This window comes from Capricornis sumatraensis, chromosome 3 (genome assembly GCF_032405125.1).
Source record: "Capricornis sumatraensis isolate serow.1 chromosome 3, serow.2, whole genome shotgun sequence".
NCBI classification, from domain to species: Eukaryota; Metazoa; Chordata; class Mammalia; order Artiodactyla; family Bovidae; genus Capricornis; species Capricornis sumatraensis.
In genome coordinates this window covers 132,490,068-132,508,506 of record NC_091071.1, presented here as the reverse complement: position 1 = coordinate 132,508,506, position 18,439 = coordinate 132,490,068, and the positions used below count along the sequence as shown (strand labels likewise).

Here is an 18,439-nt window from a genome sequence, read left to right as displayed (position 1 = left end):
GAACATGTTAAGCCTTTAAGCATCTTAATTAGGTCATTCAGTAATTACTGGTATGATTTTCATTCTGAAGAAATGCTTTTCAGGAAGTATCTTGAGCCTTGATGGTGGAACCTGAAAAAAATTATTGGTCTCTTTTTTTCCTCTGTGAAGTGGTATTAATACTGATTTTGAAAAAAGAAAACCCAATGGATTTCATTATTGGAGGGCTGTTTGTCAGACCATTTAACTACGTTACATTGTTTAATTCTCACACCATTCTAGGATGTAGATATTATTATTTACATTTTAGCTAGGAGGAATTTAGCTGAGAGGTCAAACAAATTACTCCCACAGGTTAGAAATGACAGTGGCAGGACTTCACTCCATCCTGGCTCAAAGCAGCCATCTCCCCACGTTTCTGTGTTTGCAGGGCTGTGGTGGTGAAGATCAGGTTAACTCTTTATAATGATGCACACTTCCTCGGAAATCATGTCATGATAAAAATGGCAATTTTTGGAAAATGCATTTTTCTAGTAGAGAGAGTCCCCTTGCTTATTTTACCTCTCTGACAACAGAATTAGCCATTTATCCCAATTTGCCAGAAGAGCTCTTAATTTTTAGCAAATGGCTAGGGCTGTGTGCCTGTCCTCTAGATTAAACCACTTGCTTACCTCCTGCAATTATAAAAGGCTTAGCGAGGCTTATAATCAAAAGGTTCAAAGTTCTCTACTTGATCATCTGGAGATGGTCTGTGCTATAATAAAAGAAAAATAATGCCATAAGCCCTAGGTATAGGGTGAAGACAGCAGTGTCTTTCTTTTTCTTCTTGATCATTTCTAAATTTTGTTATAAATGCATCTTAGTTTTACATTGCTATTTTGATTTTATTGGGACTTTTAATTCTTCCCAATTTTATTTTTTGAAGGGCTTGCCACATGCTCTCACTATCCTTTCATCTGTTGTCACTTTTTTCTTTTTTTTTTTTCCTCTTTTGCCTGGAGCAGCAAATGAGGTGATGAAATGAATAAATATATATATGTTTTTGATATATATATCTACTCATCCTTTCATAGTTTTCTTTCCTAGGAATTTGCTGTGTTTTAAATGTATACCTTAATTTTCTTCTTCCCTACACTTGACCTCAGTTGTACTGTTTTACTAGTTTTTGTTTCTCTTGTCATTGTCACTAGTAACTGCATCTATTTTTCCTGCCTTCCTCTTCTTTTGTAAAAATTGCATTTCTGTGTAAATATTTTATCATAATTTTGATTGATCTAATTCTACTAAAAGGGTACATTTTTTCTAGTGGTTAAATATAACCTGTTTATGATAGCTTTTAGTATTACATGCATATGTGCTTTTAGGACAGATTCTGTTATCATATACTTCTGATTAATACTGTTTTGTTTTATAAATTTCCTTTTTTTTTCTTCTTTTTCTGAAAGTAGGTGATGCCTGTGAGGGACAGGTACTTGCTCTTTGGTTGTGAGCAGTTACTGCTGTCATGTCAGATAACAATTTGCTTCCTTTAGTCCCTGAAATAAAATATTTAGGAAATATTTTGATCATTGACATTTTCAAAAAATAAATCTCTATGTAGTATAAATCTTTGTGCTTTAGTATTGTATTTCATCTCTAACTCATGAACTCTTAATATTATTAAAAAATTACTGGGGTCTTAAGTATTTTCAGGTGACCACCTACATGAGGAAGATTTATGGTTGCTAAAGCAATGGCTGCATGATAGGTTATGGAGCAACTGGATTCATTTAAAGGTCTTATCTCTGATTTCCAGATGTGTGACACTTAGATGTTGACATTAGGAACTGCCCATGGATTTTCAGCATTGAAACTTATGTACACACAGGTATTAGTGATGAAGTAGCTTATGGCACCACTGACTACATGGCTCTATGTGTGCATATGCTTAAATCATTCAAAATAGAAATCAACCTGCTTCCTTGAACAAAGATCATTTACCAGTATGTAAGAGTTAAAAGGTCTAAATGGAGGCTACTCGGTGCTGGTAAGGACTCTCACGAATGGATCCTATAAAATGCCATTATGCTTGCTTAGGAAGATTTTACAACACTCTTCAGCTGCACTGAGGGTACAAGCAGGGGCAAGCTTGTTTTCATTTGTATCACTAGAGCCATGGGGTATACCTGGCACACAGCAGGTATTCAGGGAACAAAAGTTGGATAAATGAATGACCACTGAGATAATTAGGAACAAATCTAATTTATATTGTTCACTACATGTCTTACAAGCAGTTGGGAATAAACTGGGCATAAGTAAATAAGCATTTAATATGACAGTGCTGATCATAATTTAAAAAAATATCATGTAAGCCACCATGTGGCTAGGCTAAATTCTCTTCTTTGTCTAAAATAACGTCTGCCCCACCCTTATTTTCTGTGTTCCATAAATTGATACCATGGATGGTATATGGGCAATGGACAATAATGCTGCTTTGTTGTTCTTAGGGATAAATACTAAGTTAATAGTTGTGTCAGGTATAGTGTGGTGTGACTTGTTAGTCTGTTGTGCAGGCTTAATAATAATTACCATGATCTTTAATGATAACAATTCTTAATGAGTATTATTATTGTTAATAATGATTATATTTAATAATTACATCCAATACTTATTATCTTTAATAATAATAATTAGCACATGGGAACCAGTGTCACCATTATATTATCTTTAGAAGAAAAATCTTAATCTGTGACCTGGTAGTTTGCAGAATGTCTGCTCCCACCCTCTGCTTTCCAGATCAGAGTGAGTCAGGAAGCTTCCAGGGTCCAGGCAACAGGGAGGGGTTTCTAGAGAAACTCCTATGTATTCTGTGTGTCAGAGGTCATACTCACATATGTCATTTTACACAGAGGTCTTATTTTTATTGTGAAATGCTGCCACCATGAGCGGCTGATCTTCTACCTCCCCCTTCATAACTTTTAATTTTTCTTGCAGATCCTTACTCCGTAACATACTAATTTATGTGAATTACGTGGGGCAGAGTCCATGTTTATTACTTGTATGTTGGTAAAACTTTGATCTTCTTTTGTCATAGCTGTGTTTAGATTTAAATGCCTGTATGACTTTTTTTAAAAATAAAAAACAGTTTATAAAAAAATCTTTAGTGAATTAAACATTTTTTAGCTTTTTACACATTGATACAAAGCAGAGAAATATTTCAGTGACAATAGATTTCAACAGATTTTCAACTACACTAATTTGCTTTACTCTTTAGGGTAGTTTACTTCTTTGAAAACATAAGCCAAGGTATTCCTTTCCAGTGGTAACTGGTGTTAACATATAATATAGTAATTTTTTTTAAAAGACAAAGTTTCATATTTGTATGCAGACTTTGATGTAAATTAAATGTCAGTTAAGACTTATGTGAGCAGAGTATTTTCAGGTTAGTTGATGGCCTATTTAAACAAGATTTAGAAACATAACAGATACAAGAGGGGTTTCTTTTAAATTCTTTTTCATGGTCTTGTACATATTCACATAATAGCTTAGGGCCTCAAATCAAATATGCTTCCCTCCTAGGTGTCTTACAATATTTCTAGACGAAAGCACATCTGATCTGAAAATACTGGTCCCATTAACAGCTGATGATAAGACCATACATAAGGATGCTAGAGACAGAAGGTTTCCTTGATCTCACTTACCTGCTGTCTATAAACTTGAGGTTTCTCAGTCAGGAGATGTTGGTTGGGACACTCCACTTTTTAGTGACTAGAATCTGAGGGCTTCTGTCACTGCTTGGGACACTTCTGATAGTAATAATGAAGGGGAAAAAAATCCACAGCTTTCCCATTAGGCCTATCCGACTAAGAGGCTTGTTTAATCCAAGCCACTGTCAATCACAGATGAGTGACTTTTACAACTGTCTCTTCCCTTCTTATGATGGTGACTGGGATTTGCTTTGTAATGTTTGTGCTTTGCTCTTGAATTTTGTCCCTGCAGGTTTGATGATTCCTGTCTTTTGTGTGGTGGAGCAGTTGGACGGCTCTCTTGAATATGACAACAGGGAAGAGCATGCCGAGTTCGTCCTGGTTCGCAAAGACGTGCTTTTTAGCCAGCTGGTGGAGACTGCGCTCCTGGCCCTGGGCTACTCCCACAGCTCAGCGGCGCAAGCACAAGGTATTCTCCCATCTCCTTCTTCTCCCCATGCCGCAGACGTGTCATGATTTGAGGAAGAGTATGTTCCCCGAAGTAATTCTCCAAACAGGGATTGGAGGAGAACGGTCACATTTAGCATCTTTCCCAAACAATAGACAGTAGAATGTCTCATGGAGAATCTTGTTCTCTGGTTGCTTCGGGACGCATTTGACCAGCACCTCTAGAGTCACCAAAATCATTTCATTTGCCATTTGCATTTCAAAGTGGTCATCATAGAGGTTTTTTTTTTTTCTTTTTGCGTTGATAGCTCTCTTATTTTCTCTAAGTCCCCAAATCGGTATTCTCAGAGTACTCAGACATTTGACTCCTAACTTATCCAAACTTTAATATGTGATTTATAAGCTTTCAATTTTCTAAGTTTATTCAGTGTTTTGGGCCTGCAGCTTTTGCACTTTATGATCGGTTTTTAAATAGAAAAAACAAAGTATGCCTCTCGTATACTGTACTTTCGTATCTTTGAAAACCTGTCTGTAGTTCCGTGGTCCAGTCATTTAAAAAATGCTCAGTGTCTCAGTGATCAATTCATTTTACTGATTTAATTAAATATGAAATTTGCTTCATTATTTCAATGTGAATTGTACAGCACTGGGACCTGATTGTGAACTGGTGTTGCCCATTGTTCTTTTATGTCAAATAATTGACAAAACAAATAACAAAAATGCCCCCAAACCTGAAGAATAGAAAAATAAATTTTTGACCCAATAGAATGATGTTTGTTTTGTAGCTGGAATGATAGAATTGTATAGATTATGATAAAGGCTATAACTAAAGGACAGAAGCATATGACTGCCTGGTTTTATTCCATATATTAATTTCTATCCTTACTTAACATTTGTGTATGTGCTATTGATTTTTGCTACTTTCTCAAATTAATTCCTCCTCATATACTTCCTAAGAACTGTTAGTACAATCCTCTGTTTGTTTAGAGAAGGAAACGAGAGATTAAGCAGTTTATAAAAAGTTACAAATATGGTGACCAAGGACATGGGATTTAAATTCCCAAGCTCTTGACTCTGATTTTGTAAGCAGATTATTACTTTTAAAATTTTTTAAAAATTAAATATTCAAATTATATCTTGGTTCTACCGTCTGAAACCAACCCATCTATAGGAGATTAGGAATGTTTTCCCAGGACTCTGGGTTATTATGAGTTGAAGTGCATGCTGACTCCCTCCACTTGGCCTGTCCGGGTGCAGCGATACATACTGCTGAATCGTAGAGTCCACTGCTTTCAAAGCAGCTTGATAAAGGATGATTCATTTCCTTCTTGTGTGAGGGATTCAAGATTTGATCCCAAGCAAATTGCACGCTGGGCACCATTGCTTTTCTTGCATGCTATGTGCCCAAATGAAAGAAAAGAATCCCCCCTTCTCCCCCCCATAAACTTTTCATGCCATTTTAGGGATATTTTCTCTGAATGTAAAGGTCATTGTATCCTACTGCTTGCATCCTGGTGTGCCAGCTTCCTGTTTGACAGGGCTATCCATCTCAGTTAGCACGGCTGCTCAACGCGCCGTGAGCTCACATGTGGAGCACAGAGCACTAAGTGGCCAAGATTTGATTTTTGGCACATGCTCAGGGCAGGGGCTCTCAGGAAATTTGCACGAGGGAGCCACACGGTTCCATTCAGTGATGTGGACCGAGAGTTCTACTCACCAAGATGAGATCCACTAACAAGAAATATGGCCCATGGTGGAGGGTTAAAGAGGAAAAAAGCCAAAAGCGAATATTGGCTTCCCCAAAGTTTTTGAAAATGGTGGTTAAAAATGACTAAATATTATACTTTGTAAAAGTTGAATCAGCATCCTGAAGGTGCTCTAGATTGCAGATATAATTTATTTTGTAGGTAAATGAAGGTATTATCTCTAGGTCCTGTACTATAATTTCACAGAGGAGAAAAAAAAAATCACAGTTCATTTATTTTATTTTAAATTGGATTGCTGGTCTCTGTTTTGGGCAAATGGAAAAACTTAGAATTGTTTATTTTGAAATAAATGTATTAGATCTTTGTTGTCATTCAGATCATCACATGTGTGCAGTTTGTGGCACATTTATTAATATTATAGACCAAACAGTGCATGATAAGACAGATCACTCATGTGCTGGAGAAACAGCAGAGCAGGAGGAAGCTAGAAAAGGAGGCAGAACAAAATGTGATTGGATATTCAAGGCCTGAGGTTTTATATGTCTAGTTTTCTGTTTTGTTCTGGTTTTATTTGTTTGTTAGTTTAGGTAATTCTCTCAAGATGGAGAAGTCATTGGGTGACCTCCTAGCAAATGCGTTTGTGGCAGAGAAACTGAGTGTTTCTGAACCTCTTCCTGTGTTGGAGAAGTTGGGCCAAACTAAACTGCAGGGAGAGCTGGTTTCTTGAGCCTATTTTTACAAATTTAGATTCTTGAAACATGATTTTTCATTTTGACATGGCCAGAAAAGAGCTTCAGTAATTGAATTAGAACAGTATTCAGATTGTCTTGAAAAGAGAAAATGCATCAGCAATGTTGTTATTTTCAAGTGACACTCATGTTCCAGTGACAAGGCAGCATACCCATGCTCTTGCAAGCGTGGTGGTGGTGTTGTTTAGTCACTCAGCTGTGTTCAGTTCTTTGAGACCCTGTGCACTGTAGACCACCAGTCTCCTTGGCCCATGGGATTTCCCAGGCAGGAATGCTAGCGTGGGTTGCTCTTTCCTTCTCCAGGGCATCTTCCAGACCCAGGGATCGAATCTGTGTGTCCTGCATTACAGGTGGATTCTTTACCACTGTGTCATCTGGGAAGCACTCTAGTGAGCATAGCATAGTCAGTTTCTTTTTCTGAGAGGTCATTCCCTCCAGGTGAGCTGAAGTTTTTTTTAATAAAGAATATTTTCTTATAAAGGATGATAGAAAATCTACTAAAATGTAATTCAAGGATTTCTAATCCAACCCCTCCCCTCCCCATTTTACAGTAACTGTTTTTATTTGAAGCCAGATATTTGGACCCAAGAGAGGATAAGAGCACAAGATAATGTCATAAACCATGGGCATTAGGCTTTTTATTGACCCAAACCCTCCAGTTTCCCAGAACATATGCCATTAACTTTCTGTGATTCTCAAGGATATGAGATGCAGGATTCATCTGACCAGCTGTTTTGCATATGCAAAAAGCCTAAAGATGGCAAGCTCTTTGCTTTTCCCAGAATAGGTAGCCTTAAGAACAACCAGCACGTTTTATGTTATATGCTGAACTATGAGTCAATGTATGTGGATCAAAAGTAGCTTCCAGTCTTTTGGAAGAGGAGTGTTAACCTAGGGAATGCTATGCAGTAACCCTCCCCCTCTAAACTCATCACTCCTTCCATTGGTCTTTCTTGTCCCTTTTCATCCTTTCAGTTTTGCTCCACAAGGCTTTTGGTAATAGCCATGGACCTCTCTACATAGTCAAGAGAGTTCTTTATCCTACTGATTATGTAGCTATTCATACTTGCAAGGTAGATGGTGGACTCTGGGAGGTGGCAGTGATGGCAACATGATTCCTTACTGTGTACATTTGATTAACTTGTAAATGGATATCTTTTCTCTCTCCTGCTTCCTATTTAAAATTTATTTTTAAACTTTATAATAAAATTTGTTTTTGACTAGAAAATTTTATTTAAGAACAAACATGCAGAAAAATAAATAAGCAAAAATCCTTTCTGGCTGGTATTTTTGGGAGGGTGGGTCATGAGTATGTAAAAGTTATGAGTTCAGAGGAAGTATATTAGTCACCATTTTTTCTTATGTGTATTAGAATAGTTAAATATATGTGCAGGTGTTTAGTTGCTCAGTTGTGTCCGACTCTTTGTGACTCCATATACTGTAGCCTGTCAGACTGCTCTGTCCATGGAATTTTCCAGGCAAGAAGAGTGGGTTGCCATTTCCTACTACAGGGAAATTAAATGTATATGGCTGTTTAAAATGACATTTTTAAAAAGTGACACCAAAAATGCATTTAATGTAATTTGAATCAAGCAGAGTGCCAAATATAGTATCAATGATATAAAATTATACTTATATGTATAGGAAAAGACAAAGAAAATATGTGAAAATATCAATTGGGTGGGTTGTGGGATTATGTGGGATTTTCTTCTTTTTCTAGTCAGAAAATAATGTAAGTATGAAATTCTACTTCCTCTATGAATTCTTCTCTGAATAACTGGGAAGTTAATTTATCCATAGGTGTGAAAACTTATATATGATACAGATACATTATTTCTGTTGTCTTTTTCAGTTTAAGAAAGGAATAAGTCATTAATGGGCCCCTGTGATGTATAAAACAAAGTTTTTTAAAAAAAAATTCATTAAAGTATAGTTGATGTATCAAGGTTTCTTAGAGTTTTAATAGTACAAGGTAACATAAATTGAGCAATTACTGTTTGCCGGACACTATTCTAAGAGAGTTACATGTACTGACATTTAATTCTCACAACAGCTCTTGAAGTAACTTAAATGCTTCCCATTTCATAGATGAGGAAACTGAGGCAAGTAAAGAGAGGGAAATAACTTTCCTTGGGGCACAGGACTAGTGGGTGAAAGAGCTGAAATCTGAAGCCTAGTTAAATACCTCCTGAGTCAGAGGCCTTCACCATAGGATTGTCCAGTGACAGCCCTGATGACTGGAAATGTAGAGTTGGGGTGGGAGTCCATTCTTATTTAATTCTTGTTCTTTTACTTTTTGGACAGAAGGCGCAAAAGGCAAGACTTTTTGGATTTGGATTACTCTTATATAATGATTTTATTTATTTTGTAATGATTGCATATATTCAATAATGATAAAGTATACATATTTAACTTCCATAATGAAATGTACAGAAATATTTTATCATGATAACTGAAACAGATTTCATTAAAAACAAGAGCCTCACAAAACTGTTTATTGACGCCAACTCCTAAAACTGTAAAGAGGGCCTATAGTAGGTATGTGGACTTCCCAGGCGGCTGCAATGCAAGAGACACTGGAGATGTGGGTTTGATCCCTGGGATCACGAAGGTTCCCTGGTGGAGGGCATGGCAACCCACTCCAGTGTTCTTGCCTGGAGAATCTCATGGACAGAGGAGCCTGGCGGGCTACAGTCCACAGGGTCACAAAGAGTTGGGCACAACTGAGGCAACTGAGCACACGTGTACATGGTAAGTTACATAATTCAAATATACGTTTCTTTCTTATGAAGCTAAAATGATTCCTGATATGCAAGTAAAGCATATTTCTCGGCAGTTCTCATCTTCAATTAATTCAGTAGCATGAAACACCTACTGTGTACCAGTCGTTCTAGGTTCTGGGGAGAAAGAACTGGAAAAAAACCACCTTGCTTTCATGGAGCTTATATAAGAAAAGTTTAGTATATGGATTTCTAGTTGATTTTTGCCTTCTGAGCTCAGAAACATTGGATATTAAGGCTCAGAAAATAGAGATGCATATAAAATTTGTTTACTGGTTGGTGCTAATTTTTAACTAAATGTTTATTTTCTTCCTGAAAAACACGTGAGAGTATCTCTTCTTCTTGTTAGCTTTTGGAAATAGATGTTGAGGTGGGAAATATGGGTTACAATTTCTAGAAAATCCTTCAGTTCAGTTCAGTCGCTCAGTCGTGTCCAACTCTCTGACCCCATGAATTGCAGCACGCCAGGCCTCCCTGTCCATCACCAACTCCCGGAGTTCACTCAAACTCACGTCCAGCGAGTCAGTGATGCCATCCAGCCATCTCATCCTCTGTCGTCCCCTTCTCCTCCTGCCCACAATCCCTCCCAGCATCGGGGTCTTTTCCAGAGTCAACTCTTCACATCAGGTGGCCAAAGTATTGGAGTTTCAGCTTTAGCATCATTCCTTCCAAAGAAATCCCAGGGCTGATCTCCTTTAGAATGGACTAGTTGGAACTCCTTGCAATCCAAGGAACTCTCAAGAGTCTTCTCCAACACCACAGTTCAAAAGCATCAATTCTTTGGCCCTCGGCTTTATTCACAGTCCAACTCTCACATCCATACATGACCACAGGAAAAACCATAGCCTTGACAAGACGGACCTTAGTCGGCAAAGTAATGTCTCTGCTTTTCAGTATGCTATCTAGGTTGGTCATAACATTCCTTCCAAGGAGTAAACGTCTTTTAATTTCATGGCTGCAGTCACCATCTGCAGTGATTTTGGAGCCCCCCAAAATAAAGTCTGACACTATTTCCACTGTTTCCCCATCTATTTGCCATGAAGTGATGGGACTGGATGCCATGATCTTCGTTTTCTGAATGTTGAGCTTTAAGCTAACTTTTTCACTCTCCTCTTTGACTTTCATCAAGAGGCTTTTTAGTTCCTCTTCACTTTCTGCCATAAGGGTGGTGTCATCTGCATATTTGAGGTTATTGATATTTCTCTCGGTAATCTTGATTCCAGCTTATGCTTCTTTCAGCCCAGCGTTTCTTATGATGTACTCTGCATTTAAGTTAAATAAGCAGGGTGACAATATACAGCCTCGACATACTCCTTTTCCTATTTGGAACCAGTCTGTTGTTCCATGTCCAGTTCTAACTGTTGCTTCCTGACCTGCATACAGGTTTCTCAGGAGGCAGGTCAGGTGGTCTGGTATTCCTGTCTCTTTCAGAAATTTCCACAGTTTATTGTGATCCACACAGTCCTTACTTGGCTTTATTAGGGAAAGCTGTTTATTTGTCTCTTCTGTCCATTGTTGTCTTCATTTTAAAAACAGCCCTATTGTTGGCTTTGCTTTTCATTTTGGCCGTACAGCCAGGTATGTGGGATCTTAGTTCCCTGACTAGGAACTGAACTCATGCCCTTTGCAGTGGAAGTGCAGAGTCTCAACCACTGGGTCATCGGGGAAGTCCCTGGCTTTGATTTTTATTGGTGAAACTCTTCTGTTCTCACAGGCCCATTTCTTCAGAACACAAGGGTGGCACTAGTGGTAGGCATTTAGTTAATGTTAGAAGAATGAACAAATGAAGATATTTATTACCCTGGAGAAACATGCATTCCTAAAAAGTATCAGTTTACTGTCTTTAATTATTACATTTGGACTCATGAACTGGAAATCATTTTGTTCTTTTATAACAGAGTGATACATAGCACAATGGGAAGTTGGTAGGACTGCCATAAATATTTTTTGAACATTTAATAAGCTTCATTTTTACTAAACATAAGGAATTTTTATGTGTATATGAAGTTGTGTGTGAAGTTGGTTCCCATTCATTAACTTGCTGTTTTCATCAGAAGTGAAGTATAATTTGACTCCTTGTGAAAATGTAAAAGGTTTAGCTGCTCAGTTGCCTGACTCTCTGCTATCCAGGGACCCTAGCCTACCAGGCTCCTCAGTCCACGGGATTTTCCAGGCAAGAATACTAGAGTGGGTATCCATTCCCTTCTCCAGGGCATCTTCCTAACCCATTGACTGAACCTGGGTCTTGTGCATTGTAGGCTGGGTTTTTACTGTCTGAGCCACCGGGGAAGCCCCCAGTTTGACTACTTATTGTTCAGCTATTACCATTTCCAGATTATCCCATCTCATCATTCCATAGTCAGTGATGTTTTGGCTATGCTTGGTGTGGCCAAACATTCCAGTCATAACTGTTAGACTCAAAGAGGTAGTTATTCAAAGGGTACTTAGGGGATTGCTGGCATCTAAATTATTCTGATCAAAACTTAGAGATATTGTGTCAGTGTTTACGTAGGCTTCATCTGTTTGAAGGCATTGTATGAAGGGAGAATAATTTCAGTTTACGAATGATAAACAATGATGAGAATATATAGAATAAGTTAAAACCAGAGCAGTGAGACTATTTATATAAAAAGGAATGGAATGGTATTACTTTATATTTTATGTTATATAAAATAAATGTTATTTTATGTATATTATATATATTATTCCTTTATTATCATATACTTTCTAGTGGGTTAGTTCTATAACATACCACATATTGGGAAAACTTTACATAGAATACACTTTCATATATAACACATACAAAGTTGAGAGTCTATTAAATACTCATGAGCTCATCATCTAGGATCAACAATTAGCAATTTATGGTTGATTTTGTTTCATCTGTGCTTCTACCCATTCTTACCTCTCCCCCACTGGATTATTTGAAATAATTCTAGATGTAATATTTTGTCCATAAATATTTTACTGTCTCTTAAAGACTATTTTAAAAACATAACTACAATACAGTGTGATGCCTAAAAATAAAAGATAATAATTCCTTAATGTAAAATATCCAGTCAAGGTTCAAATTTTTCTAATTTTTTATATCTATATGTATATATTTTTAGTGTTTGTTTATTCAAATTAGAGCCATACAAATCTACATACTGTATTTGGTTGATGTGTATCTTAAGTCTTTGAATCTATGGGTTTCTCATTCTCTTAAATTAAAAAAAAATTCTAAACCTTACATTTGCTGTTTTAATTCAGAATTATTTTTATTTTGCTAAACTTAATGAAAACCCCAATTCTATAAATGCAAATATTATGATTTCAAATAAAAAATTAATAAGCTTAATCATAACCTTGGACAGGAATTCAGAAAAATCACTTTTTTGAGACACAGAGGAAAAATGATTAAAAGACATATGTTGTCTAAAGCTGAAAGGTTTTTCATGCTCTGAAAGTTTGACATTCTCCCTACTGAAAATGTTTTAAATGATCTCTTGCCTTGTCTGTCTTAGTTTCTTTCTTTGGTTCACGCTCTCTCTTTTTTTCCCCCACTTTTTCTTCTTTAATTAAACTCTCATGTTTGGGAGACTCTCAGAAGTTTTTTCTTTATAAGGGCAATGTTGGAAAAATGGTGCATATTTAGAAATTTTAGGCCTTGGAGCAAACTTTTAACAAACAAGCTGCTTTTTAAAAATTCTGTGGCTCTCAAAAAAGAGCTAAGAAAGCTACCCAAAATTGCTGTTAACCATGTTTCAACCCTCATTAGAGCTGGATGGACCAAAATGTAAAACACTGGCTGGGCTGACACAAATCTCTAACAAGCCCCCACGCTCTTCCCTCCTCTACTATATAAACTTAAGTATTCATGTATATGTGTGTGCACTTATATTTATTCACCTGCACATAGCAAAACCTGAAGCACTGCTTTTTCACTGAATGCCAGGGAGGAATAATGCTCATCTGACTTCTTTGTCTATTATATACTTAAAAATGAATATCTAATATGTGTTTATAGTTCTGTTTTTCTAATTTTTGTTTACATTGTCATAAATGTTATTTAAATATAGAAATATGTATTTATGGCTCATTTAAAGGTCAGCTGATGGAATTGTTGTGTGTATGTAAATTTGTAGAGAGTGAAGACCGTATCCAATTTGATTTGCAGAATGCCTAGCTATTAAGTAGGAAGTGTTTGATAAAAAGTGTTAAGGGCAGTGAATTAAAAAAAAAAATCTGATCTCACTTGACACATGACCTTGAAATTTTTGCCAGAATGTCCAGTGGAAAAAATCATTATTAGTGGAATAATTCATTAAAGACAAAACTAGCTCATTATTTTCTCTATTATGAGGGACGGGTTTAGCAATGTTTGCAGTTATGTTTTATTTGGGGCAGTTGGTCATGGTGACCATTAGCTTTGATGTATTTTTTAAACTGCTTAAAATCCTTCTTTTTGCAGTTTGGGCATTAATACCTTTGACCTGGAGGGGAGTGATCATCTTAGTTCTGTGGTTTGGCATTCATATAAAATGATCCAGGTTAAAGAGATTGACCCACAGTGATATACAGCTTTTATTTAATAATTAAAGTATGTCCCATTAAAAATATATAGCTTTTGAGGAGTTATGAGTAGGAACCTCCTACCATCTAAAATTGGTGATACTCTCATACAATTTATATTGTTTAATTTTTTATTCTATTCCCTTCAATAGTGTAACTGTCATTTACTAACGTATAGATTTAAAATACAGGGTAGTCATTTGCTGAAGACCCACTCTTTTTGTGCTTTAAGAAGATGCAGTAGCAATTCTGTGAAAGGAACTCATTTGGTAAAAAGCACATTCATAAATGATACAATAGACAGTGCTGTCCCCTTTTGTGTAGATGCTTTATATTTAATGCTTTTCATTGATAACAATTCTCAGCCTTGATGCTATACCAATCATATTTAATAAAGTCTATTTTGACGTTCATGATAGACAGTAAAAAATCCTTGGCCATAGACATTTTGTAATATTCAAATACTTTTCAAAAACTTTCTTTTTTCCCTTTTTAATCTGGATAAGAGCTCTGTCGTCTAATTCTTATAATTTCAGTTAATTCTTTCTGTAATTGTGCAATTTCAGAACTGTAGTTCCTTTTACTTCTAAAATTTGTATACATTTTACGTTTATACTTTGTCCAAATTTTCTCAGATACAATTGTATTTAAAAATTTTTATGGGATATAAACTCTGCAACAAACTCTTCATTCATTGCGTAGTGTCAGTTGGTGGGAAGTTTATTTGTAATGTATGTAGGCACCTTGGCACGGGAAAGGAGCCCTGTGGTGTCAGGGACCTCTTCTCTCTGCTGTGTGACAGAGCTCAGCAGTGGTTGTGGGAGGCAGGGTTGCAGAACAAGCATGCAGTTGACTGGTCACTCATGAGCTTCCTGGTTTGGTTTCTGAGGTGTCAGATAGATTTCACATGATTGCGATGAACATCTAAAATTCAGTGCTTTGAAAAGCAATGTTTTTGTTGTTGTTTTGGAGTTTTTTTGATAGTAGCTCTGAGAGCTCTAAAGAGTCTTATATCAAGGTACTACTTGCTTAAAAGCAGTAACTAGCAAGATTGTTTGTGTGTCAGTGAGGGAAAGGTTTTTCCCTGTCTGCCCCTGTTTGGTTTGAAGAAATATCACCCAGGACGGAAGAGCAAATCTGCGCTATTGTTTTACAAGCTAGTTTACTCAGGTTGGAAAAGATCGCTGCAGGCTATATGCAAATAGACAGTGCCCAAGGTTTCTGCAGCTTCCAGCTCCAGCTCATCAGAGAAATGCATCCTACATATTCTTTCCGTCAGTTTTGTAAATCAAAGAATGAGATGCTGGAATGCTCCTAGCACAGTCAAGCCTCTGTCCTCAGTGACGGGGCTCTACAAGGCCTAATACTCTCCCAGGTGAAAATCTGGGCCCACCACCCTGGGAGCCAAGATGACAGTCTGTTCTTAATCAAACGCTTTCACCAGTTTTACTGATTTAAGCTGATGGTTCTTGAGAATATCTGCTCCAGAGACAGAGTAATAATACAAAATTCAAGGGTCATGTTTTATTATTATGAATACAGTGCTTCCTTAAGGGAAGGGGGAAGTTTCTTTGAAAGGGGGTCTCCTTTAGATACTCCACAAGCAAAAAGAGAGATTAGAATTATTTGGAAAGGAAGTACTTTATTAAGACCTTTAGTCTTTTAGAGCATGATTGGAAGAAGTGTAGCTGAGTTTTACTGCTCCTCTTTTATGGAGAGGAACACAATGAAGAAATTTTTGTTTATTGTTGTTATTGTCATTTTTGTTATTTTGTTTAGTTGCTCAGTCGTGACCCCATGGACTGAAGCCCCGCCAGACTTCTCTGTCCATGGGATTTCCCAGGCAAGAATACTGGAGTGGGTAGCCATTCCCTTCTCCAGAGACAATGCAGACACTTTTGAAGATGATACCTTAATTTTGTGACTCTCTCTCACACTATATCATTCATTCACTTAACAAATATTTCTTGAGTGCCTATTATGTGCCAGGCATTGTTCTAGGTGTTGAGGGCACAGCAGAAAACCAAACATATAATGCCTCTGCTGTCAAGATACATTCCAGTAAGGGAGATAGGAAACTATAAATATATAAAAAAATGTTAAGTAGGACCTGGCAATAAATTAATGCATATGTTGATCCTATTTTCCCCATCTTGTCTAGAAGGAAGTTTTGGCAAATTTAAGCTTGTGGAAAGTAGCCATTTGGCCAGAATAGAATTGAAGCTTTTGAATGGGGTTTGAGGATTAAAAATAAAATGATGTACGTGCCTAAAAGGGTAAGCCTCAGTTTTCTGAAAAATTTACCTATTTGGACTATTCATGTTTGGAATAAGACAAATGAATACATCAAAATTAGCTTAGCTTAAGCCATAGTTTAGTTTTTGTGAGGGAAACTGAAACTTGTATGGAATGGACATCTATGAATATATTTAATAAAAATATTATTAACTAATTAATTATTAACTAATGTGAGCCACTGCTGCTGCTGCTAAGTCGCTTTAGTGGTGTTCAACTCTGTGCGACCCCATAGACGACAGTCTACCAGGCTCCTCTGTCCCTGGGATTCTCTAGGCAAGAACCCTGGAGTGGGTTGCCATTTCCTTCTCCAATGCATGAAAGCAAAAAGTGAAAGTGAAGTTGCCCAGTCACGTCCGACTCTTCATTACCCCATGGACTGCAGCCTACCAGGCTCCTCCGTACATGGGATTTTCCAGGCAAGAGTACTGGAGTGGGTTGCCATTGCCTTCTCCGATATGAAGCACTAATATTTATTTAATGCTTCTTATACACCAGATATAGTTCTAGGTGCTTCACATGTAGTCTTTCATTCAGTCCTCATAATAACTCCTATGAAGTACATGATATAATTGCCCACAATTTACCAGTGAGGAAACTGACATTCAAAGAGATAACTATCATGGCTGATGCCAAAAATTGGCTCCATAGAATGTGTACTTAACCAGTATCTCCCTCTGTGGCATTATATTTCTAGTCTGCCAATTTAGTTTATAATTCAAACTAATAGTAACTCTATTTTACAAGCATAAACCAAAGATTGACATTTTGGAATTGGTAACTGAACATATACATGTTTAAATTGAGCAGGGAGCTTGTTATGAGTCTAAATAACAAAATTGAACTTGCTGTCTTGGGATGGCATTTTATGAGAACTTATTTGTGAGACTCCCATTTTTGTATATCTAAGCTCTTGCAGTTCAGTTCAGTTCAGTCACTCAGTCGTGTCCAACTCTTTGCGACCCCATGAATCGCAGCATGCCAGGCCTCCCTGCCCATCACCAACTCCGGGAGTTCATTCAGACTCACGTCCATCGAGTCAGTGATGCCATCCAGCCATCTCATCCTCTGTTGTCCCCTTCGCCTCCTGCCCCCAGTCCCTCCCAGCATCAGAGTCCTTTCCAGTGAGTCAACTCTTCTCATGAGGTGGCCAGAGTACTAGAGTTTAGCTTCAGCATCATTCCTTCCAAAGAAATCCCAGGGCTGATCTCCTTCAGAATGGACTGGTTGGATCTCCTTGCAGTCCAAGGGACTCTCAAGAGTCTTCTCCAACACCACAGTTCAAAACAAACTTATAAATTAAAAAAACAACTTTTTCTAATAACAAACTAGTGCTTGTTAATTATAGAAAACTAAAAAAATACAGAAAAAGGAAAAAAAAAGACACCACCCACATGTCAGACCAGGGACCGAGAAATAAATGTAGGTAACATTTTAAGGCACTCTTCTTTAGTTATCTCTTTGGTTGCTAAGTCGTGTCTGACTCTTGCGACCCCCATGGACTGTAGCCTGCCAGTCTCCTCTGTCCATGGGATTCTCCAGGCAAGAATATGGAGTGGGTTGCCATTTCCTTCTCCAGGGGATCTTTAGTTATAGTTCAGGGCATTTTTAAAAATAGTTGAGGTCACATATGTAAGATTTTCATCTGTGGTTCATTTAATATTATATAATTTGTATATTCTTTATTATTATTTCTAATATTACATAGTAGTGAAGTTTTGGTTTTCAAAGCGAATTTGAAAGATTTATCTTCTTTTGATGATCTGGAAGGATTTAGGCACGGTCAGTAAATTAGGAGGTGTTAAGTAGAGATACTGCATCTAGGCCACGCTGGACCATCAGAGTGACCAGCTCCACTGTTCATGTGACAATGTAGTTACCCTTTGAGAATGTTTTTTCTAGGTTACTTCATTGCAGTGACTTCTTTGGCAATCCAGTGGTTAAGATTCCACCCTTTGAATTTAGGGAGTGAGGGTTTGATTCTGGTCTGGGAGCTAAGATCCTGCATACTATGAGGCCAAAAAAAAAAAAAAAAAGTTTATTGCAGGTGTTTTGGCATTGACCTCCTTTCTTTCTTACCTCTGCCTTATTGTAAAGAGTTAAGTTTTTTAATGTGGGAGAAAAGTTAAAAGACACTGTGTCATTCAGGAAACCTTAGTTAATTGGTTGCATATTTTGTTTTTATAATAGTCTCGTTCTTACCACATTTTGGTCTTTCTCCTCTTTAAAAAACACATACACAG

The 18,439-nt window shown here is 37.1% G+C and overlaps 1 protein-coding gene across 1 annotated transcript in view; it reads left to right on the top strand.

Moving 5' to 3' along the window:
* SATB2 (SATB homeobox 2) overlaps positions 1-18,439 on the top strand; it is a 199,877-nt gene that overhangs the window by 22,554 nt on the left and 158,884 nt on the right. Inside the window, exon 3 of the mRNA XM_068968633.1 lies at positions 3,958-4,134. Within this exon, the coding sequence (XP_068824734.1) occupies positions 3,958-4,134 (177 nt within the window). The remainder of the gene's footprint in view (positions 1-3,957; positions 4,135-18,439) is intronic.